The sequence below is a fragment of the Trichosurus vulpecula genome, chromosome 7 (assembly GCF_011100635.1).
Source record: "Trichosurus vulpecula isolate mTriVul1 chromosome 7, mTriVul1.pri, whole genome shotgun sequence".
Taxonomy (NCBI): Eukaryota; Metazoa; Chordata; class Mammalia; order Diprotodontia; family Phalangeridae; genus Trichosurus; species Trichosurus vulpecula.
This window is the reverse complement of record NC_050579.1, coordinates 35,972,226-35,991,889: the sequence shown is the minus strand read 5'-3', so window position 1 is coordinate 35,991,889 and position 19,664 is coordinate 35,972,226. Positions and strand designations below refer to the sequence as shown.

The window sequence follows — 19,664 nt, the reverse complement described above, 5'->3', positions numbered from 1 at the left end:
GATGATTTATAGGTTGTAAAAGGAGGAGGTGTACATCCAGTTGTTTACCTCCCAGAGAAGTCTAAAAAGGGCAAAACCTTCAACCTGATCTGTTTCCCACCCCTTTATGGGCTTTGTAATTTCATCGGTGGATTGGGGTGCCTTGATCCTATCAACCCCCTGCTACACTGGAATAAGAGGGAATGGCGGGAAGGTAAGAAAACTGATCTTGGCTCTAAGCCCAGACCCACTGCCAAGGGCTCCCCACCCCCACACACCCAGCACCAAGAGCTGATGGCCCATAAGGTTTGAACCAACAAACATTTATTAATCACCTACAGTATGCAATGTACCATGTTAGGTACTTGGGATCCTCTGACACAGGACCCACTCTCAAGGAACTTAATCTAAGAAGGACAGAAAGACAAGCCTACAAATATATGTAATACAGAGGGCAGTGGAATATGAAGGGAAGGGCAAGCCAAGATGCCATGAGAAATCACTTTCACCTGGGGGATGGGGAAAGGGCTTCACGGAGGAGGTAGAAGTAGAAACAGGCTTCGACCGACAGATTAGGGGAGAACCGTGGGGAACGAGTGTCATAATGATAAGGAGAGGGGAAAGGAGGCCAAGAGGAGGGAACTGAGAAGTCTGGTGTCGCTAAAATGTTGGCTGCATGATGGGAAATAAGTTAAAGACAGACCGTGGAGGGCCTTGAATGCCAGAGGCAGGCAGGAGTTGGGCCAGACTAAAGGGTAAGAAGACCAGTTAGGCCGTGAGCTGATAGCAGCCCAAAGTGATCATGTGTGTATTTTGGGAGGGATGGAAGGGACAGTAGGTTGTGTAACTCCTGGAGTGTCTGGTGTTAGACTAAAGGAAATGATGGAGGAGGAAACAGACAAAAACCAAGCAAGAAGGACTGAGGTTAGACATACATGAGGACTATTTATAGATCATAGAGATAACAGGGTTCTTTGAGATCATTTACAGATATGGAAGCTGAGGCCCAGAGAGGTTAATAACCTGTTCAAAGTTACACAGGAAGTAGCCAAGGCAGAATTCGAACCCAGATCCAGCATATTTCCTGTGTACCAACCATGCTTCCCATCAGGGAGGAGTAAGACACTAGAATGAGAGAGGAATCTTTCCTCTACAGGACAGGTGGGAGTCTGATGTAGGGGGAAGAATTGGCCTGGGAGCCAAGAGGACTAGATCCAAATCTTGGCTTGATGACTTTCTGCCCACTGAACATTAGCAGAAGGTTGGCCCCACCCTCCAGGGGATATCCCACTACTATGTATGCCATAGGCCAAGGAGGTCCATGCCAAGCCCCACATAGAGCCGCCATATTCAGAACAGCCATCTTTATGGGAGCCAAAAACTGGAAGCAAAGTGGGTGCTCATTGACTGGGGAATGCCCAAGTAAACAAACGGGTGTATCAATGCAAAAGAAGTTATGGTGCCATAAGAAACTATAAATATGCAAAATTAAGAGAAACTTGGTTTGATCTGTATGAACCAGTGCAGGGCAAAGCAGAAAACTGTAGAATGATACATGCAATAAAATAAAAACACCCAGAAACATCAGACCTCAGATCAGCACAATGGCCAATCTTGACTGATTCTGGGGGACTGGTGATGAAACATAGCTCCCTCCTCTGGGCAGAGAGGTGGTGGACCACAGGTGTGGAACAGTCCTTATTCCATTAGACAAAATCAAGGTATCCATTTGTTTGGCTTAACTATATTTCACCAGCCCTCTTCAAAGCAGGATGTGCTGGCCAACTCCCCACTCAAGTAAGGGAGATGCTCTTTTTGTGCCTGCTGAGCCCCCAAGACTCGATCTGTGTCAGGTCCTACAAATCCCACACAGATACACAAATGATAGGGAGGAATAGAACTAAGGATATAATGTATGAAGAGGAGGCAGGGGCCAAATGAAGACATTGAGGCTAGGGGAATGGACACTGTGTTGTAGTGGAGACTCCTGGACTAAGGAGTCAGGAGAATTGTGTTCTAGTCTGTCTTTGCCACTGATTGAGTATGACCTTGGGTAGGTCATTTCTCCTCTAGGCTTGTTTTTCCCTCTATAAAATAAGACCAGGTGGGTGGGTAGACTGATCTCTAGGGTCCCTTCTAACTGAGATTCTGAAGTCAGGTGTGACAAGGGGCATGAGGTGTGATGTAGGGAACAAAGTTCTCCCAGGGTCTGGCCAACCTGTGCCTTTGAGGATGGGGTGCTGGGGGTGTAAGGCACTTGGCAAAGCTATCAAGGTAGGAAAGCAATGGACCCGAAGACTTCTTACATAACATCTGTGACCCTAGAAACAAGGACGAGGGAGAGTCCCTTATTAAGGCAGGGAGAGACAGGGTCACAGATTTGGGCTGGATGGCACCTAAATCCATGACCCTAGCTCCAAGACATCTCCAGCAAAACAAACATGTGATAAACTCTCTCAGGAGCTCAAGGCTATTATCCCTTGGAGGATAATTTTTGAAAAGCAGGGAGAGAGCAAAGCTTAACCCAAAGGAATAGCTCCCTAATGCTGGAGTTTCAGGCATCAGTAATGGGCTTGGGGAGATATTCTCAGACAGGAATTAATATCTGGGGCCCCTCAGAACACCCCTTGTGGATGGCTGCCCATTACACCTTAGGGGATGCTGGCACAAGATGGAGAATAGCTGCTCCCCCTCCATCACTCAGAACACTCTCACTGCCAAGGTCAGAGCACATGCTACAAGGATAGCTATCTCCTTCAAGGCACTAAGCCTTGCCCAGTGACCTCAGCTCCCTCCCATCCTGCCCCAATAAAGGGGTGAACTTGTCTCTTAGATCCCCGAAAACTCTAAAATTCCATGGCCTTGTGATTCCAACATTTGCCACCTCTCCCAGGGCACCACATACAAGTGAGACTATTGTGTAAGGCACAGTGTGATGGGGCAAGGGAGCAGCAGGTGGGTGCCTGTGCCCACTGGTGCCCAGCAGACAAAGCAAAGCTCTTGGGATCCTCCAGTCCCTTTTCTGCCCTGCCATGCTGGTCATCTCCCCAAAGTCCCCATGGAGAACCTCAAAAAAGAGAGATCCAGTCTTTGGTGTGGTGCCTAGGGGAAGAAGGGCACCTAGGCTGGCATGGTTCCTGCTGCCTTTATGAGAAGAGCTCTTTGGTCTGGAAAAACAATTCAGTGCAAATGTCTATGGGCCCAACACTGGGGAGAGGCGTGGCATCCACAGGCAGTGCCAGGATCTGGGGACTGCATGCTCACTGGCAGCACTTGGGTCTCTTCTTGCTGGTCGTCAAGTAGAGGTTGCTGTCATTGCTGTTGATCCCTAAGTGAAGAGATGGGCATGAGGTCCAACAAGCCGGAGTCTAGGACTCTGCCCTCTACCTCCCCTCTCACCCGGCGGGCATTCTTCATCTTTAGAGATCTTGTCTATAAGATTATACGCCTAGATCACTTCACTGTATCACATCATGTCATATCGAATCATATTAATTCTATTCTATTTATTCTATTACGTGATATGTTATATTATATGGTATGATGTTGCATTATGTTGTGTTATGTTATGTTATTCTGCATGCTGAAGCCCTTTAATCAATAGAGGAGGCAGTGGAGTTGTCAAAGACACTCACGGATAATGTCACCTATACGCCGGGCATCCGTCTTCTCTAGCTCAGCCAGCACATTGGCCTCAAAAGTTAGTGCTGCCACACGGAAGAAGAACTCCCGCACATTCTCACCTGGCATGGGGAGCAGGCACTAAGAAAGGGGAACTACAGTGCCAGGGAGAACAGAAACCATGGGGTGGGTAGGTCATGGTAGAGAATTCAGGGAATGGGCATCAAGGGTCCCCAAGGTTGGGCACTAGACACAGCACAGGACAAGGTAGGTTTGTGGAGCCTGTGCCAGATGTTCACGGAGGTGGGGGAGGAGGGTGACAGGAGGGGTACCCAGGGTAGGCATTGGGAGGTACCCAACAGGACAGACAGAATGGACAGGTGGGCAGTGAAGCAGATGAGCACTGCAGGGAAGAAGCTGGGACCTCAAAGGGGACCAGAAACCCAAGGCAGATGTAGCCACCAGCAGAGAGTGCAGCACAAGGCGCTATGCCCACAGCTCACCTGTGAGAGATGAGACAGCCCAGAACTCGGCCTTCATTTCCTGGGCCATCTTGACAGCATCCTTCTCCATCAACACGTACTGAGCTGGAGTCTACCAAGAGAAGATTATCCAGGGGTTGGGACCAGGATTCCCACCTCCTGGTCCCTCGCATCCTGAATCCCAGAGCCTCCGTCATACTCACACTCAAGTCCTTCTTGGAGCCCACGAGGAACAGAAGCACATTGGACGGATCATTCTCCTTCAGTGCATCAGCCAGCCACTGTCTGGTGCCAGGGAGGAAAAGGTGAGACATCCCTCCCCATTCCTGCCAACACTTCTCCCCCTCTCAGCCCCCCAACCTTGTTCCTGATGCTCATGTGTTGCTATGACCACCCTCCAGCCCCTCACTGACCAAGAGCCCTCTCACCTTCCACCCCTCTCCCTGCCCCCTAGGCACTCCCTCATCCTGCCTACCCCTCCTACCATCCCAGTCCCTTCCTCTCCACCCTTCCCCCCAGCACTGTACTTGGTATGTTCCAAGGAGGCCACATCATTCAGGTTGAATACAATGATGATGGCTGGGGGAGGGAAATAAACAGATTCAGTTAAACCAAAACTAGGGAGGACTCTCTGTCCCTCCCCAGTCCTAGCCATTCAGGCTCCCTGGCTACACCTGTGTGTGTGTCATTCCCACCCCCTCCCCACCCTCCCAGCTCTGCCTCCCCTCACCTTGGGCTCCACGGTAGTAAGTAGATGCGATGCATTTGAACCTCTCCTGCCCGGCAGTGTCCCAGCTGGGAGAGAGGATGCTGCATGGGTATGGGGCACTGAGGAGCTAGATGGGCATGGGGCACAGGACACTGAGGGCACAGGAAGTGGGTTCAGGACATCAGGGGCAAAGGGAGACTTCTATGGGGCCCTGGGGCAGAGAGAGATAGGTACAGAGCACTGAGGATGCAGAGATAGGGGTACAGAGCATCGGACACAGGAAGGTGAGTAAAGTGAGCAGTGCAGCCAAGTGGGTATGATGGGCCTTAGGTGGAATGAGGAGACTTGAATGAGTTATCAGGGGCATCGATACGTGCGTGGAGAGCATCAGGGGCCATGGAAGGGGATGCAGGCATGAGGGGGCATGAGGAAGAAGGGACCAGGCACCAGGTGCTGGATGACCTCTAGGGAAGTTGTTGGTCTACATTGATTACTATGATGAGGACAGACTGGGCTTCTGGGAGAGGAGCTTCTGTGGTGGCATCAGAGAGGAGAGAATGCACTCACAGCTGAAGGCTGAAGGGGACTCCCAGCACCTCAAACCTTTCCATCTCAAAGTCCACCCCAATGGTAGCCTTGTAATTCTTGTCAAAAGTGTCTTTGCAAAACCTGAGAGGAGAGAGAAGCTGGGGCAGTGAGGTCTTGCCTAGAACCCAGCCTCAACTTCCCACCCTGATATCTCCCACTCTCCAACAGGCACACACACACACATAAACACACACACACACACACACACACACATGCACACACAAACACATGCACACGTGCACACACATCACAGGCACAAACACACACACATACACAACCCATCTACCCATTGTTAATTCTCCCCAGCTTCCCCCACTTCTCACCTGTTAATGAGGCAGGTCTTCCCCACAGACAGGTCCCCCACAACAATGACTTTGGAGATCTTGAACCTACTGAGAGGAAGAAGGGGGTTAGCACCCAATGGCTACTCCCTGCTCCTCCAGAAAGTCTTGTCGACTCTGTTTCCTAAGGGGTGGGGAGGAGAGGGGGAAACTGGTCAGAGGGAAGAAGGAATTTATCACTGGAGCCCAAACCAAGCATATCATGGAGACTAGGCCTCCTGGGTCTCCCTGTCCAGCTGGGGGTGGGGGTGGGGAGGAGGTGATCCTATGGGCCTGGCACAGTGAATTGTGAAGGGGGTGGGGCAGAGGATAGGCCTCAGTGAATGGACTGACCTCTTCTTATTTACACACACACACACACACACACACACACAATAACACTCCCTGAAGTGACACAATTAGGGGACACAGTTTCAGGCCCACAGCCCCTCTCTGGGATTATTCACCCTCCTCCTCAGTAATTGCCAAGATGAAGTCACTCCGCAGTCAGAGAGGTAATTTTAGTGAGAAATTAAAATTGTATGTGCTACGTGTGTCTTTATATGTGTCTTAGTATATGTGTCAGAGGGCAATCTGTGTGTGTGTGTCTGAAGGATTGTGAATGTTGGTCTAGGAGTAGTAATGTGTATATGTGGTGTTATGATTGTAGGGTCTCTCAGGGATATTTAGCAATCATTTCTATGCACATGAATCTCAGAGCTATTTGTCCAGCCCTAACCCTCACATCTCCAATTCTCTATTGGACATCTAGAGGTCCCATAGGCGTCTTACACTTCCCATGTCCAAAGACTGAACTCTAATTATTATGTTTCCCCTAAAACCCCTCCTCACTTCCCTATTATTGTCTAGGACAATACTATCTCTCTGTCAAACAGCTTGCAGCCCAGATGTCATCTTCAGTGTCTCTTCTCTCACCTGCTCATATCCAATCAGACCTCAGTTCTCTCTTTTCTACCTTCATGATGTCTCTTGCATGGAGATATGCTCTGACACTACCCCAGTCATGCAAGCGCTCATCACCTCCCATCTGGACTATTGCAACAGCCTGCTCATTGGCCCCCCTGCTTCCAGCCCATCTTCCACTAAGCTGTCAAAGTGGTGTTCCCAGAAGGTAGGCCTGACCACATCACCCCATATTCCATAAATTTCACCTACAGGATCAGATAGCAAACCTTCTCCCCCCTAACTTTCTAGTCTTCCTACACCTTACTTCCTCGCCCCATTCACTCCCGCCCTGACCTCACTCCCACAAACACCACATCCCCGGTGATCCAGTGACACAGTGATCCACTCCCAGTGGCTGCTCCCAGTCTGGCCATAATCATTGGCTGTCCCGCACACCTGGAGCTTGCTCCTTTCTCATCCCTGCCTCCTGGCCTCCGAGTTCTACAAGTACCATCTCGTTTGATCCTCACAACAACCCGGAGGTAGGTGCCATGGTTATGCTCATTTTGCAGTTAAGGAAATGGAGGCAAACAGAGATTAAGTGGCTTGCCCAAGAGCATACAGCTAGTAAATGTCTGAGGCTGGATTTGAACTCGGGTCTTCCTGAGTCCAGGCACCAAAATCTATCCATTTCACCACCTGGCTTTTTGTTGGATGTTCAACGTTTTTGTTTGATTCCGACCGTTTTTGAATCACCACTGACCTCATGCCCGCCCCTCAGTACTATGTTCCCCCCCCCCACTATTGTGCTCACCCCTTGGCCCAGTGCCCATCCCTGACCTCCACACTTATGCCTTCCTTCAGTGCCCATCACTCACCCCACGGTGCCTGTCCTCTGCTCCTGACAGGCACTGCTCACCCGGGGGTGGAAGGTTCTGTTGGAGTGCAGGGCAGCCTCCTTCCTCAGGAACTGAAGAAGATGTGGGGGGGAGGGAAGGGAGAGAAGAAGCTGGGAAGACCACACCCCGCCCCGCCCCCGCAGAGCTGCCAGTCAGGACCACCCTGAAGCAGCCTGAAGGGAGCCACAGAGGCAGGCGGGCTGGTACGTTCGCTCCAGAGGCAGCCGCACCCAAAGACCGACCTTACAATAACACAGCTGGGGAACCAAGGAGAGGTCGGTCTTCTTTCCCTCCCCTCCCACACGCTCCCAATTCCACCGGAGGAGCTCCGGAACCCAGAGTGGAATAGGGAGGTAGGAGCTCTCTCGCCCCCTTCTCCCCGACCCTACGACATTCAACCTGAATCCCTACCAAGCCAAGGGGGCAGTGACACAGCGGTCCGCGGGTACCCACCTGGGGCAGCTCGGCCAGGACGCGGTCCCTCCGCACTGGAGCCAGGATGTTCATCCTCTCTCCTTGGGGCTACAGACTAGAGAGTTGGCGCGGGGGAGGTGTAAGGGAAGTCTGGGAAGCGGGCCTGACCTGTGGGATGGGGATCAGACGAGGCAGCCCTTCGGATCTCCCCCCTCCCCACAACGCAAACCCGGGTCCAAGTGCACCAATCGTGTCTAGCCTACAGGGAGACTCATTCTTGGGGGTGGGGGACGCCCCAAGACAATAACCTGGGAATTCCAGGAGAACCTACCCTAACAGCTGTGGGAGAGAGCTTCTCAGCATAGGGAGCCAAACGGAATCCACCATAGCAGGGATTTGGGGAGGACCCTTCCAAAAAGCGAGGGTGCAAGAGACCTCATCATAACATGGTGGGGGAAGGGGGGAGAAACCCCAACTATGACAAAGAGACCGTCTTATAAAGTAAGCTTCTTGAGGGCAGGGACCGGTTCAACTTTTGTTTTTGTCTTCTCCAACACCTGGCAAGTGCCTGACACTGGGCAGGAGCTGTGTTGATAAATACTAGTTGACTCCTAGAGGAGGAAGCCATAAAATCCAAGCAGAAGAGAATTTTCAAAAACTCTGAGAGGGGGACACATCCCGAGGGGCGGCGCCTCCTTCTCCGACTACCGCCACACTGGGATCTGAAGAACCCAGGAGAGCAGCCCTACCACCCCAGGTCATTGTGGGCAACCAGGAGGGAGGAAGCTGGGCGGGGAAGGAACGAAGGCGGGGTCGGAGGATCCTAGATCTAGCTGGAAGGGACATTAGAAACCAATTCCTTCTCATTTTATAGGTGAGAAAAACCGGGCAGGGGTAGGGGGTAGGTTAAGTGATGTGCCTAAAGTCACGTAAGTGTCAAGAGTCGGGACTTGAACCCAGGTCCTCTGCTTCCATATTCTGGGATTTCTTTCCTTCCATACTGTATGCGCGGCTAGCCGTCTCCGCAGGGCTCAGCTCTGTAATCCGATCCCCGGAAATTCCAGGAACAGAGGGGCGCCCCCCACCCCCACCTCTCCAGTGCTGGACGCTGGGATCCTCAGGCTGCTCCACTGAGGGGGCTACTGGGCCACCCCACATACCGGGGTCTCCTCCCGTGGGTATTTCCCGGGGTCCATAGCCACCTAAAGCTGATCTCCCTTTGTACCCCCTGCCCATCTACGCTGGGCCACACCTACACACTCATAGCCTGGTCATGCCCGCCAGAACTAGATGCGTGTCGTGCCCTCAGACCACGTATACATTCCCCACGTGGATCGGTGGGGACCCTTACCTTCTTACCTAGAGAGAGCGGGCCACGGGCTAGGCCAGGATCGTTTTGTTGAGGGAGACTGAAGAAGCTTGCCAGAGCAGGCGGGTCGGGGAGGGGAGGAGGGGACAAGGGAAAAGGGAGGGAAGGAGAGAGGGAGGAAAGGAGGGAGGAGAGAGAAGGGGGCACAGAGCCGAGGGGCGGCGCCTCCTTCTCCGACTCCCCCGGCAGTGAGTCACACAGTCTGCCAGATGCCTCTTCCCCTTCCCCCAGCCTCCTGGCGGGGGCTGGGGGAGAGATGGGTACAGCCAGTCCCCTGACCCTGAACCACGAGGGACTCAGGGCCGGTGATGCGAGCCAACAGCTATGATGACCCTTGGTGTGCTTGTGCGTGCCAAATCTGAACCCTGGCATAATGAGGATACCCTCTTCTCCATATACTAACCTCTACCCTTACCTCCAGCCTCATCAGTCTTTCTTGGCAAGATGATTTCTTGGAGTCCGTGGATGAGGAACTTTTTGAAGTCTGGACAACTTACAGCGCCTCTCTGTCCTGTAAAAGTAAAAGACACGCCCCCACCCCACCTCCGCCCCATCCCAGTCCCCCAACACAGCTCTCTAAGGCTGGAGGATAGACAGAAGTTTTTCTTTCTTCCCCTGTTCCATGGGAAAAGAAGGGTTTAGCGGAGGGGGGCCAGTATACGGATCAGCCCCTCAGCTCCTCTTCTTTTTGAGAAAGCTGGGGGTGTGGGGAGAGGCCTCCTTTGTGCATATGCCTTCCCCTGTCTCACCCTCCCCCTTTCTCAGCAAGGCTCCCGCTACATACTGAGCCGGCCTCCCAGTATTTTCCAAGGGATTTTCCAAGTTCCTGCTGGTACTGGAAAGTGATGGAATTGGGAGGCAGTCCGGGAGGGCACAGTGGGGGAAATCAGTGTGCAGAAGACTGAGGGGAAAGGCCGTTTTAGAATGGGCCGATCTGTCTCTGTACGGTGGGGAAGGTTATGTGAGGAGAATGATTCACTGGAACGACCTGGAATTCCTGGGAGGAATTGAAGCATCGCACAGGCATTTCGACAGTTTACAAGATTGGGAATGTGTCCTGAGAGCAAATTCTCAGCGGATCCACTTTCCCCCTCTGAATTCCTTAGGGAAGGCTCAGCCTCTCTCAGCCTCTCCTTTGGTCCCTTGTTCCACTTCTGGATATTTCTGCTGCAAACTTAACCGTATGACTTTAAGCAGTAGTTCTCTTCTCTGGGTCCAAGTCTCTTCATTTGTAAACTGAAAACGGGGTTGCCTGAAAAAAAGCTTTTCCTTTTCCCTAGGACATCCTGATCCCAGCATTTCTGCCCCAGAGTTCTCCTATGTCTCTCCCACCCGGCTGTATCTACAATCTTTGTCACTTTCCAGATCCCTTCTACTCTCCATTTTCATTTCTTTCCCGTCATCCCGTTCAATTCAACTTTTTTTCTTTAAACGGCTACTAAGTATAAGACACATGAATGAGAAGGAGGGCAGTGGTGGCCAGGAACTCTGGGTGGTAAAGTCACTGGACCTGGGTGACTTTAGGCGAGTCACTCTGAGCATAATCCTCAGCTGTAAAGGTGAGGGGCATCGACCTAGATGACCTATGAAGTCTCTGCAGGAGCTGGTTTTTTTTTTTTCATTGTATATGCAATACATGACACAGGGTACAAACTGAATAAATGCTTGTCGATTGACTAACTGATCCTGCAGGGCAGTTTAACAAGAAGAGTCTCAGCCCTCAAAGATCTGGGCTCAGATCCCGTCCCACCTCCCACCTGGTATGCCCACAATCTCCCCGCCTCCTAGGCAATGAGCCTTGATAAAGCTGATAAGCAAAGTAACTCAGGACTGAGCTCGGTAAACTGCGCCTATCCGCCAAACAACCACGTGTCTGCAACAAACTACATTTCCCATGCAGTCGCGGGATGAGTTGGCGCATGCTCACTTCGGCGCTCCTCCTTCCTGGACCGGGTAGAGTTTGAACTACTAATCCCGAGAGGCCCTGCGTCGAGTTTTTCCCCTACTTCCTCCATAATCACGATCCCCTTAGTCTTGGACTTTTTCCCACAGTCCTCTTCGGAGGCCTTGAAGCCTCGCGAGGTTTGAGCGAGCGTTAGCTCTATAAGCTCGTGAGAAACACCGCGGAAGACCCTTTCCCCCAAGATGGCGCCGAAGGCGAAGAAGGAAGGTAGGTGAGGGGCCCAGGACAGGGGAGAGGCCGGGGCGGCGCCGACCATGAGGGGCCCGGCGGGAGCTGGGGGAGCTGTGGCCGCGCGCGGCCTGGTCCTGCTGCGGGCCCCGGGGCTGAGGCCGCCCCTAGGCGGACCACGTGGGCCAGGCCCAGCTCAACCCGGCTGTCTCCTGCCCCAGCTTGCCCGCTAGAGGAAGCGACTTCCCCCGGCCCTCCCTCACCGCTCCGCCCGATCAGGGCTTCTCGCGGGTGCCCTTCCCCCGTGGATCGCGGCCTGCCGGGTAGTGGGCAGAGCAGAGCTCCGAATTCGATTCCAGGCCCAGCGAATCGTGCCGGATGACGGGGCTCACACCTGACCCATTTTTCCTTCCCCGCATCCCTGGCGCTTAGCGAGGCCCCGGCACGTAGCCCGTGTCCGAGCCCGTGGCGGGGTTTCTAGGCAGAGATAGCGGAGGGGTCTGCCATTCCCTTTTCCGGCTCACTTTACAGCTGAGGAAACTGAGGCCCGATTTTCGTTCAGGGCTTCACCTGAGCCACCTCGCTGCCTACCCCTTCACAGAGTAGCCGTTTAATTGACCGACCCGAAGTTTGCTAAAGCATGTGGACTCCTTCGAAGAATGAGGTTTTTAAACGAATAAAACAAAACCCATGGGACCACAAAGGAAACTTGCAAACAATACAATTGTTTAGACCTTAGAAAACACACTTTTGGACCCCAAGTGGAGAACCCCGGGGCACACTGATCCCTGAGCTCCCTTCCATAATAAGTGCCCAAATGTTGTATAAGCTCCTCTGGGGCAGGAAACATCTAATAGTTGTCTCTGCGCTCCCACCACCTCACACCTAGTAGGTTAAAGATTGGTTCCAGTTTTTAAAACCCATAATTCTTTTACACAAACCCAGGGGATTTCATCTTAAAGAGACACTTAGCCTCATGCCAATGATGGATACTTAGATTTTCCTGAGAATGATGATGTTGTCAAAGGAACCACTGATGGCATTGGGGTGTTTGGGGAGCAGCTCCTTGTTGGCCTGGAGTCTCGTGGACTGACTACCTTTTCTGTCTGTGCCCCCAAGCCGTTGTCCCCCCCAAGACAGAGGCCAAGTCCAAGGCCTTGAAGGCCAAGAAGGCGGTGTTGAAGGGTGTCCACAGCCACAAAAAGAAGAAGATCCGAACATCCCCCACCTTTCGGCGACCCAAGACACTAAGACTTCGAAGGCAGCCCAAATACCCTCGGAAAAGTGCCCCTCGGAGAAACAAGTAGGACTTGATCCCTCTTTGGTCTTCTGGGTCCCTGGGAGGAGTTGTAGCTACTGGCAATGTGTCTAGAGTCTATCCTCATTGCCCCTGCCCCATCTTTTGACTTCCCCAGTGGGCTGGTCCTTGTAGAAAGGTGTTTGTGTTTAATACTGCTTGATAAGCAGGGCAGCACTTAGAAATTTGTAACGGAAGAGCAAAAAAACCACTTAGAGCATTATGAAATTGGCCATGAGGAGTCTATAATTCATGCACTTGATCCCCAGGTAATAAGGGGCCTCCAGTGGGAGGATTAGTGTAGGGGTAGTTGAAGCTGTAGATAGGAGTGGAGTGCTTCCACTTAGTTGACTGAGGTTTTGGTCACTAGTACCAGTCAGGCCCATACACTTGCCTGTCCAAGTCCCCACCTGCCATTCTCTTTGTAAAGTAGCTGGAGTTAGAGACAGCAGTGCAGAGGGTGGGGGCTTTGAAAGGTATTCCAGACTCCGGTATGGACTCATAGTTTGAGATTTGACATGGGTGAAGAAAGTGGGAATGGAAGGCAGTGCCAGCCGCCTCACTTGTGTGGGAACCCACTGGAGCCAGTTCTCCCAGGGAGTGTTTGCAGAATGGAGTGGGAAGTATATCTGCACCAGGTCCTTTCATTGTTTTGGAGCTGAGAATTCTATAGAACATGATAATCACAGAAACTTAGTGGTGTATTCCTGACCCAGGAATGTCCCCAGTTCTGTTCGATTCAAATTCCATTGTCCTCGATGTTCCTTAGGGGGCCAGTCTCCCCATTTACCGCTTTTTTCTACTCCTGCCCACCTCCAAATTTCTGCCCTGGCAACAGAAGAAAGCTACAGCTTTCCTTAAAAGGAATGTTGTGAGGATCACTTCTCCTCATACAGTGAAGTCAGTTTCTCAAAGATCAGAATTGTTTTGTCTTTATGTCCATAGCACCTTATCCATAGTGAGCACTTGTTGAGTGAATGGGAAAGGAGGAAAGGAAACCTCCCGGTAGGATGGTGGCCCCATGTCAGGATACACTCTTATCTTTGGGGTGCAAATGATGATATCCATAGCGACCAAAGTCTGAGTAAAGTGATTGGCAACCTCAGTGTCTGATGCACCCTGCTGCCCGTGCAGCCTTAACAGTAAGAAGGCATGCCACCTCAGGTGATGCTTTGGAGCAATTTATCCAGGAGGAAAAGGAAAACAGCAAGAAGAGCAACATTTGTTTTGTTCAGTTGATAAAAGGCATCCCTGGTTCTCCCAGTGTCAGGGACCTTGTGTTATGCCTTCTCTTCTCCTTCCCCAGGCTGGATCACTATGCCATCATTAAGTTCCCCTTGACCACTGAGTCTGCTATGAAGAAGATTGAGGACAACAACACCCTAGTCTTCATTGTGGACGTCAAAGCCAACAAGCATCAGATAAAGCAGGCGGTAAAGAAGCTGTATGACATCGATGTGGCCAAGGTCAACACACTGATCCGGTGAGCCAGGGCTCTTCCCAGGGCAGGATCCCCAGCACAGGGGGGTTCTTGTGTTCTGTAAGACAGCGCCCACATCCAGGGAACGTGGTGCCCTTGAGTGCCAATGGGAAAATGGGTAGGCTCTGAAACTGTAAGAGTTTGTCTTACCCGTATGACAGTCCTAAGCTGTACTGAGGTTGAGAGAGATGGGGCAGGGGAAGCATCCTGTAGTCTTAACTCGAGTATGCTTTGGCTAGACTGGTGGTAAGATCTTACTGCCTCTTCCCTGTGTCCTAACCTGTGCTTGGCACTTGGAATTTCAATATTGTGCATAATAAATGTTTGGTGGAACAGTGATGAAATTCTCAAGTGGAGAAAGGAAAGGAAATGAATGGTCCAGTCAGAGCTGGAGCGATAAACAGAGGTTACTATCATTCCTACTTTGGGACCTTGTCTTTTGGACCCTGTTCCCAGTGTTCATGCAAATGATGGAAAATGTCATTTTACAGAGAAAAATGATGCTAACAAAGGAACCACTGATGCATGAGGCAGGGATAAAGGAGGTAGGAGACTGGGAGGGATGCCGCAGTCTATGCGTTAATGTCACTTTCTGTCCTAGGCCTGATGGAGAGAAGAAGGCCTATGTCCGACTTGCTCCAGACTACGATGCTTTAGATGTTGCCAACAAAGTGAGTATTGAAGGTGACTGCCTTCTCAGAGCTGATTCCCTCCCTGGGTGCAGGTGATGAGTCAGAGTGACCAAAGCCTGAGCTTCAGCGATGACTCTGGATTGGCTGATGCACCCCATCCCAAACAGTGCCAGTGACCACCTAGGCCACAGTGGTGGGTTGTCCTTGGGTGGGAACGTCCTGGCACTTGCCCATCCTGATCCAACCCCCTCCTGTCTAGCCTCTTTCTAGCTAACCTGTCATAAGGGCTGTTGGGCTGGGAAGGTTTGTTCCTAGCCCTGCTGAGCTCTTGGTAACACTATTGCCTTTTGCTTTTCAGATTGGAATCATCTAAACTGTGTCCAGCTATCCCACTCCACCTACAATAAAAAGTTTTCCAGTATATTCACATTCGCCATCTCTCATGGATGATTGGGGGGTGTCCCCGGGATGGGAAGAGGGGTCAGGGGTAGTGGTGTGTTCAGCCTGCCTCATAGTGGTCATCCTATCCATGGGTGGTGACTGGCCTTCCTGGCGGGTTGCTCAGCCTCCCCAGACCATTTCCTCACCTACACAGTGAAAGGTCTGGACAAAATCCTGCTCCTCACTTTGTGGCCCTGCAAGTTGTCTGCTGTCCCTAGGGCTAAAGTCATCTGTGCTGCTTAAACAGTACCTACTCCCAGGAGGATAACAGTGGGGGAGGGAACAAGCTTTAGGGCCTAGAGCTTGATGGGCTTGGTGGTGCTTTGCCCTCCTTAGGGCTTTCGCTCCCCATGGCCCTAGCCAAAGAAGGCTAACCTCAGGGGGAGCCCATTGAAATCCTGTGGGCTTCAGTTTTGTGTTCTGCCCATGTCTAGGACTGTGGGGAGGAGGAATGAAGACCCCATTGTCAGTACAAGGTTAACTGTTCCTTTATGTTCACAAAGAAGGAAGTATGACTACTGACCTCTAGCTTCCAAGTAAGAGGTTGAAGTTGGTAGTGTTTCTTGTATGTGTTCTTAAGGGAGTTTTGACTGGTCAGAACAAAATTCGGCCCTGTGTGGGTTACGGAACATTTTACATGATCCTTGTTCATGATAAAGCTTCCTTCTTTAGCTCTGGCCTTACCTCTGTTGTACCAAGGAATGAACAAAAGTCTTCCCCAGGCTACCACACCCAAAGGAGCTTTCTAATTCAACTGCTGGCTTCCCTTGACCATAGAAAGGATTTCCAAATTAGTGAGCTTTGGTTTTTTTTTTTTTTTAGTGTCTTCAATAGTACATCTAAGTCGGTAGAGAAATAATAGGTGCCTGTGCCAGAGAGGTACTAGGCCACACAGTCCCCAAAGTTAGCAAAGGACAGATCAGACCTATTCGGTCAGAAACTTGTCTTTGTTATGCCGAAGGGAAGCTCTCCCTGGGCAGAAGTCTGAGCGAAGGAGGCGGGAAAAGTAGATGAGAATCATCAAATCCACCATCAACAGGATGCTGAGCAGAAAGCCACCCTCTGTCCTCTGCCCCAGGTACCGAAGGAAAAAGCTGGTGAGGTAGGCCTGGGGGGCCAGGCGAAAGAGGAAGTACATGACCAGGTTGACGTACTTGTTGACCTGGTAGAAAACGCAGTCCTGGTTGTTACTGAGCTTCATCAACATTCTCATCGTAAGGAAGATGTTACTGACTTCCACAAATAGGGTCATGACCCCCCCTGCCACGAAGGTGCCCTTAAAAATGCCTGAGACAAAGGCAGCAATGGCCTAGAGGAGATGGCAAGAGAAGGATGTTAGAAACATTTGGCTCAGGTGGTACAAAAGATGGTGGGCCCCTGATCTAAAGAGGGGATCATCTTTGGGGATGTCTCTTTAAGAGTCATTCTGCAAGAGCTCTAACCTGGGAATTTTTTAATTTAATGTACTCTGGTAATGACATTTCAATACAACTGATTGAACACAACTCCTAAGTAGGGATAAGTGACAGGAAACTTGCTTCACCCACACTGTATAAGAGGGCCTGACCACCAGTTCAGGTTGGCAGAGCATGACTGATCCACAGCATGCTCCAGAAGGGCAGCGTAAACTCTGACCTCATCTGCTAGGCCAGCTCCTTGTGATACTGCCTTGGCCTATGCTAGCCTTTTTACCCACCACTATCTACCCCAGACAGACCACAGTGGGAACGTGCAAGCGATACTCATGGACTGCCCAGCCCAGGTCCTTGTCTGAGACTTGAGGACTAGTGCACACCACTTGAGATGTCCTTGAGATGCACAGAAAGATAATCAAGGTTTCTGCCTTGCTAGAAAGTGGTTCCTTCTCAAATCTTAGTTCCAGAATCATAAAATGTCTCAAATAATTACAGGAATGGAAAGAAGCCGATGTCTATTTAGCACCCAAATGTGGCTTCTGCTTCATGCAGGGATGTTCTATGTCCCTCGCCCTAGTGGACCACTGTAGATCCATTTCCAGGGGAAGTAGTCTGTAGCCCAGGGCCCTTGGGAAAAAGGAGGGAGAAGGACCCTGGGGTAGCTCTAGCTTCTGGAACAGTCTGTTCCTGCCACAAGGCTGGGAAGATGAAATCCTACCCCGCCCTTACAGGAGCAGGACAAGAAGAGCCAATTTGATAAGTGCTGACTCCAGGCTTCTACCCCGTCTCCACCCCCGTGCCTCTCACTCACCAAAACATGATGGACCAGATACTCCCAAGAAGCCTGGGCCTGCTTGCTCACCACGATGTCCACCGTGTCGTGGATGAAATAGCCTTGAGAAGAGAGAAAGCGAGAAAGGCCGAGGCTCAGCTGGCCGGACGGGTCTTGGGGCATGCCTGCACACCCACCCCTCAGGGAGCCCCAGAGGGCCCCGTGCCTGGCCAGCACCTACCGGTGGAGAAGCAGACGAGCAGATATCCAGAGGTGGACGAGGCTGTCTCCAGCTCCACCAGCATCTCCGGGGTCTGCCAGACGCTGTGGGAAAAGGGGAGGAGGGAGAGGGGGCGCTGGTGGGGAGATCCCTCATCACTCCACTGGCTCCCAAGTGCGGGGGGGGAAATGTTCCGAGAGACCGGCCCCTCCTGATTGGCTGCAGAGGAACGGGCTGGGTGGGGCCAGACGCTGGGCGGGGCCTGGCCGGCGTCCAGGTACCTCCCGTTTCCCAGGTGAGAGCTCCCCTTCCCCTCCCGGCCCCGCCCTGTTCTCAGTTGGCCGGGATTCCAAATTGGGGATCAGGTGAGCCTGCCGGGCTCGGCCCGCCCCCCAAGGGCTCCCCCGGCACCGCGCCCCTCCCCACTCACCAGAGCAGCGCCCAGAACCCGGACACTATGGAGTGGGCGAAGGAGACGAGCAGGTTGTGCCAGCGCCAGGTGCGCAAGGGGTCTCCCCGCACGTGGCCAGGCAAGGGCAGGCGGCAGAGCAGCAGCAGCTTGGCCCGGAAGATCAGCGTGCTGCCCAGCAGCAGCAGCAGCGGGGGGAACAGGAGCACCGGCATGTGGGCGCCGCTCCGGATGTGCCGCGGCTGTCGGGGCGACCTCTCGGGCTGTCAGCGGCCGCCCCCCTCCCTCCCTCCGGCCCCTCCCCCCCGGCGCCAATGCCCCCGCCCCCTAGGCCCGCGGGCGCTCCTCCCACCCCCTGCCACCTCCTCCTCCTCCCCCCCGCCCCCGCTGGGCCCCGGGCTCCTGCACCGCCCCCTCCCGGGCAGCACCCTCTCCCCGCGCCTCCCTCGGCTCCGCTGGGGGCCCCGGAGGTCCGGCACCCACAGAAACCAACTTTTCCAAGTTGCCCGGAGAAGGTCCGGCGCGGGTAAGGGGCGCCGGCCTCCCGCCCCGTCCAGGAGGGCTCACCTGCGGAGCGCCCGCGTCGGCCAGGGGTGGCTACCGGTGCCTGGGGACGGAGCGTCCGGTAGCGGGAGCGAGAGCTGCTGCCGCCTGCGGTGGGAAGCTTGTGAGCGGGCGGAGGGGACAGCCAGGGATTCTTTCCGGCTTCCCTCCGCCCTCTCCTCTTGCTCCCTCCCCCAGCCTCATTAACCCGGAGAGTCCCCGGGCGGGTTCCCTCCTGCCCGGGCTTCCCCCGCCTACAGCCCGACGCCACCCCCTGGCAGGGAAGGGGCCGGGCTGTCCCGCTCCGCGCCAGTCCCTCGGCCCCGTGCTGGGGGTGGGGGACGGCCTCCCCTCCCCCACCCCTCCGGCCTCTCCGGCCCTTGGAGTGACCTTCGCTTCCGCCGGGCCCGCCGAGCTCCGTCCCGCCCCGTCGGACCCCATGGCCGGCATTTGTCCCCCGCCGGCTCCGGTTCGCCCTTCCTCTTTGGGGCGCTCCGCCCCCTCCCTCCCCCTGCTCCGCACGTGTCCTGGGACCCAGATGTCCCGAGCAGCTGCTGACCAGAGCCGCTAGGTGTCAGTGTGGCTGCGCGGAGGAGCCCCCGGCCCCCACGTCCAGCCCGGCCGGGTGAGGAGGGGGTTGTGAAAAGAGACGGTACCTCGCTAATGTGATGAGGAGGTGCTCTTATTAAGTGTCTGCTGTGTGCCAGGCACCTGACAAACATGCTCTAGTTTGCGTGGGAGCTCTCGGTGTCCCTCGAGGTGTCCCCCAAATCCATCCTTGCTGGATGCTCCGCTCCCTCCACTGGAAAGAATGGCAGCGTCCGTAATTTCCCGTTTCAGGGGCGGTTTGAGATTTGCAAAGCAACTGCCCCTGTTACCCCCTTTTGCAGATGAGAACGCTGAGGCTCAGAGAGGCCCAGGGACTCGCCCCAGGTTGCTAAGAGCTACCAAGTGGCACAGCTGGGATTCAGACCCGTGTCCTGATTCCAAGTCCAGTGTTCTTGGCCGTCTAAAAGGCTGGGTCAGACTGAGCCATG

General features: G+C 53.2%; 3 protein-coding genes and 4 non-coding genes across 10 annotated transcripts; 5 read left to right on the top strand and 2 right to left on the bottom strand.

Moving 5' to 3' along the window:
* Positions 1-281: 281 nt before the first annotated feature.
* Positions 282-9,362, bottom strand: RAB34 (RAB34, member RAS oncogene family). Its single transcript, XM_036768895.1, has 11 exons — positions 9,278-9,362; positions 7,958-8,086; positions 7,484-7,575; positions 5,703-5,768; positions 5,359-5,460; positions 4,813-4,877; positions 4,610-4,661; positions 4,286-4,367; positions 4,104-4,194; positions 3,615-3,722; positions 282-3,307 (listed from the first exon to the last, which is right to left on the bottom strand). Exons 2-11 carry the CDS (start codon positions 8,009-8,011, stop codon positions 3,240-3,242), a joined length of 780 nt encoding a protein of 259 aa, XP_036624790.1. The 5' UTR covers positions 8,012-8,086; positions 9,278-9,362; the 3' UTR covers positions 282-3,239.
* A 1,986-nt stretch (positions 9,363-11,348) lies between these two features.
* On the top strand, positions 11,349-15,038 carry RPL23A (ribosomal protein L23a). Its single transcript, XM_036768896.1, has 4 exons — positions 11,349-11,457; positions 12,538-12,721; positions 14,022-14,198; positions 14,797-15,038. Exons 1-4 carry the CDS (start codon positions 11,433-11,435, stop codon positions 14,921-14,923), a joined length of 513 nt encoding a protein of 170 aa, XP_036624791.1. The 5' UTR covers positions 11,349-11,432; the 3' UTR covers positions 14,924-15,038.
* On the top strand, positions 12,395-12,461 carry LOC118858843. The gene has a single exon (XR_005010966.1). It is a non-coding gene; the product is annotated as a small nucleolar RNA SNORD42 (small nucleolar RNA).
* Positions 13,763-13,834, top strand: LOC118858849. The gene has a single exon (XR_005010972.1). It is a non-coding gene; the product is annotated as a small nucleolar RNA Z17 (small nucleolar RNA).
* On the top strand, positions 14,657-14,722 carry LOC118858842. Its single transcript, XR_005010965.1, has one exon. It is a non-coding gene; the product is annotated as a small nucleolar RNA SNORD42 (small nucleolar RNA).
* Positions 14,913-14,981, top strand: LOC118858850. The gene has a single exon (XR_005010973.1). It is a non-coding gene; the product is annotated as a small nucleolar RNA Z17 (small nucleolar RNA).
* Positions 15,039-15,748: 710 nt separating the features above from the next.
* Positions 15,749-19,102, bottom strand: TLCD1 (TLC domain containing 1). Of its 4 annotated transcripts, XM_036767619.1 has the most exons (6): positions 19,018-19,102; positions 18,652-18,735; positions 18,106-18,326; positions 17,697-17,779; positions 17,495-17,577; positions 15,749-16,577 (listed from the first exon to the last, which is right to left on the bottom strand). In XM_036767619.1, the coding sequence occupies exons 3-6, from the start codon at positions 18,297-18,299 to the stop codon at positions 16,194-16,196; spliced, it is 744 nt and encodes a 247-aa protein (XP_036623514.1). In that variant the 5' UTR covers positions 18,300-18,326; positions 18,652-18,735; positions 19,018-19,102; the 3' UTR covers positions 15,749-16,193. The 4 variants fall into 4 exon arrangements, with proteins under 4 accessions (XP_036623514.1, XP_036623513.1, XP_036623516.1 ...); XM_036767618.1 differs by lacking the exon at positions 19,018-19,102 and having other exon boundaries at positions 18,652-18,834; XM_036767621.1 differs by lacking the exons at positions 18,652-18,735; positions 19,018-19,102 and adding an exon at positions 18,578-18,593.
* Between the last annotated feature and the right edge of the window lie 562 nt (positions 19,103-19,664).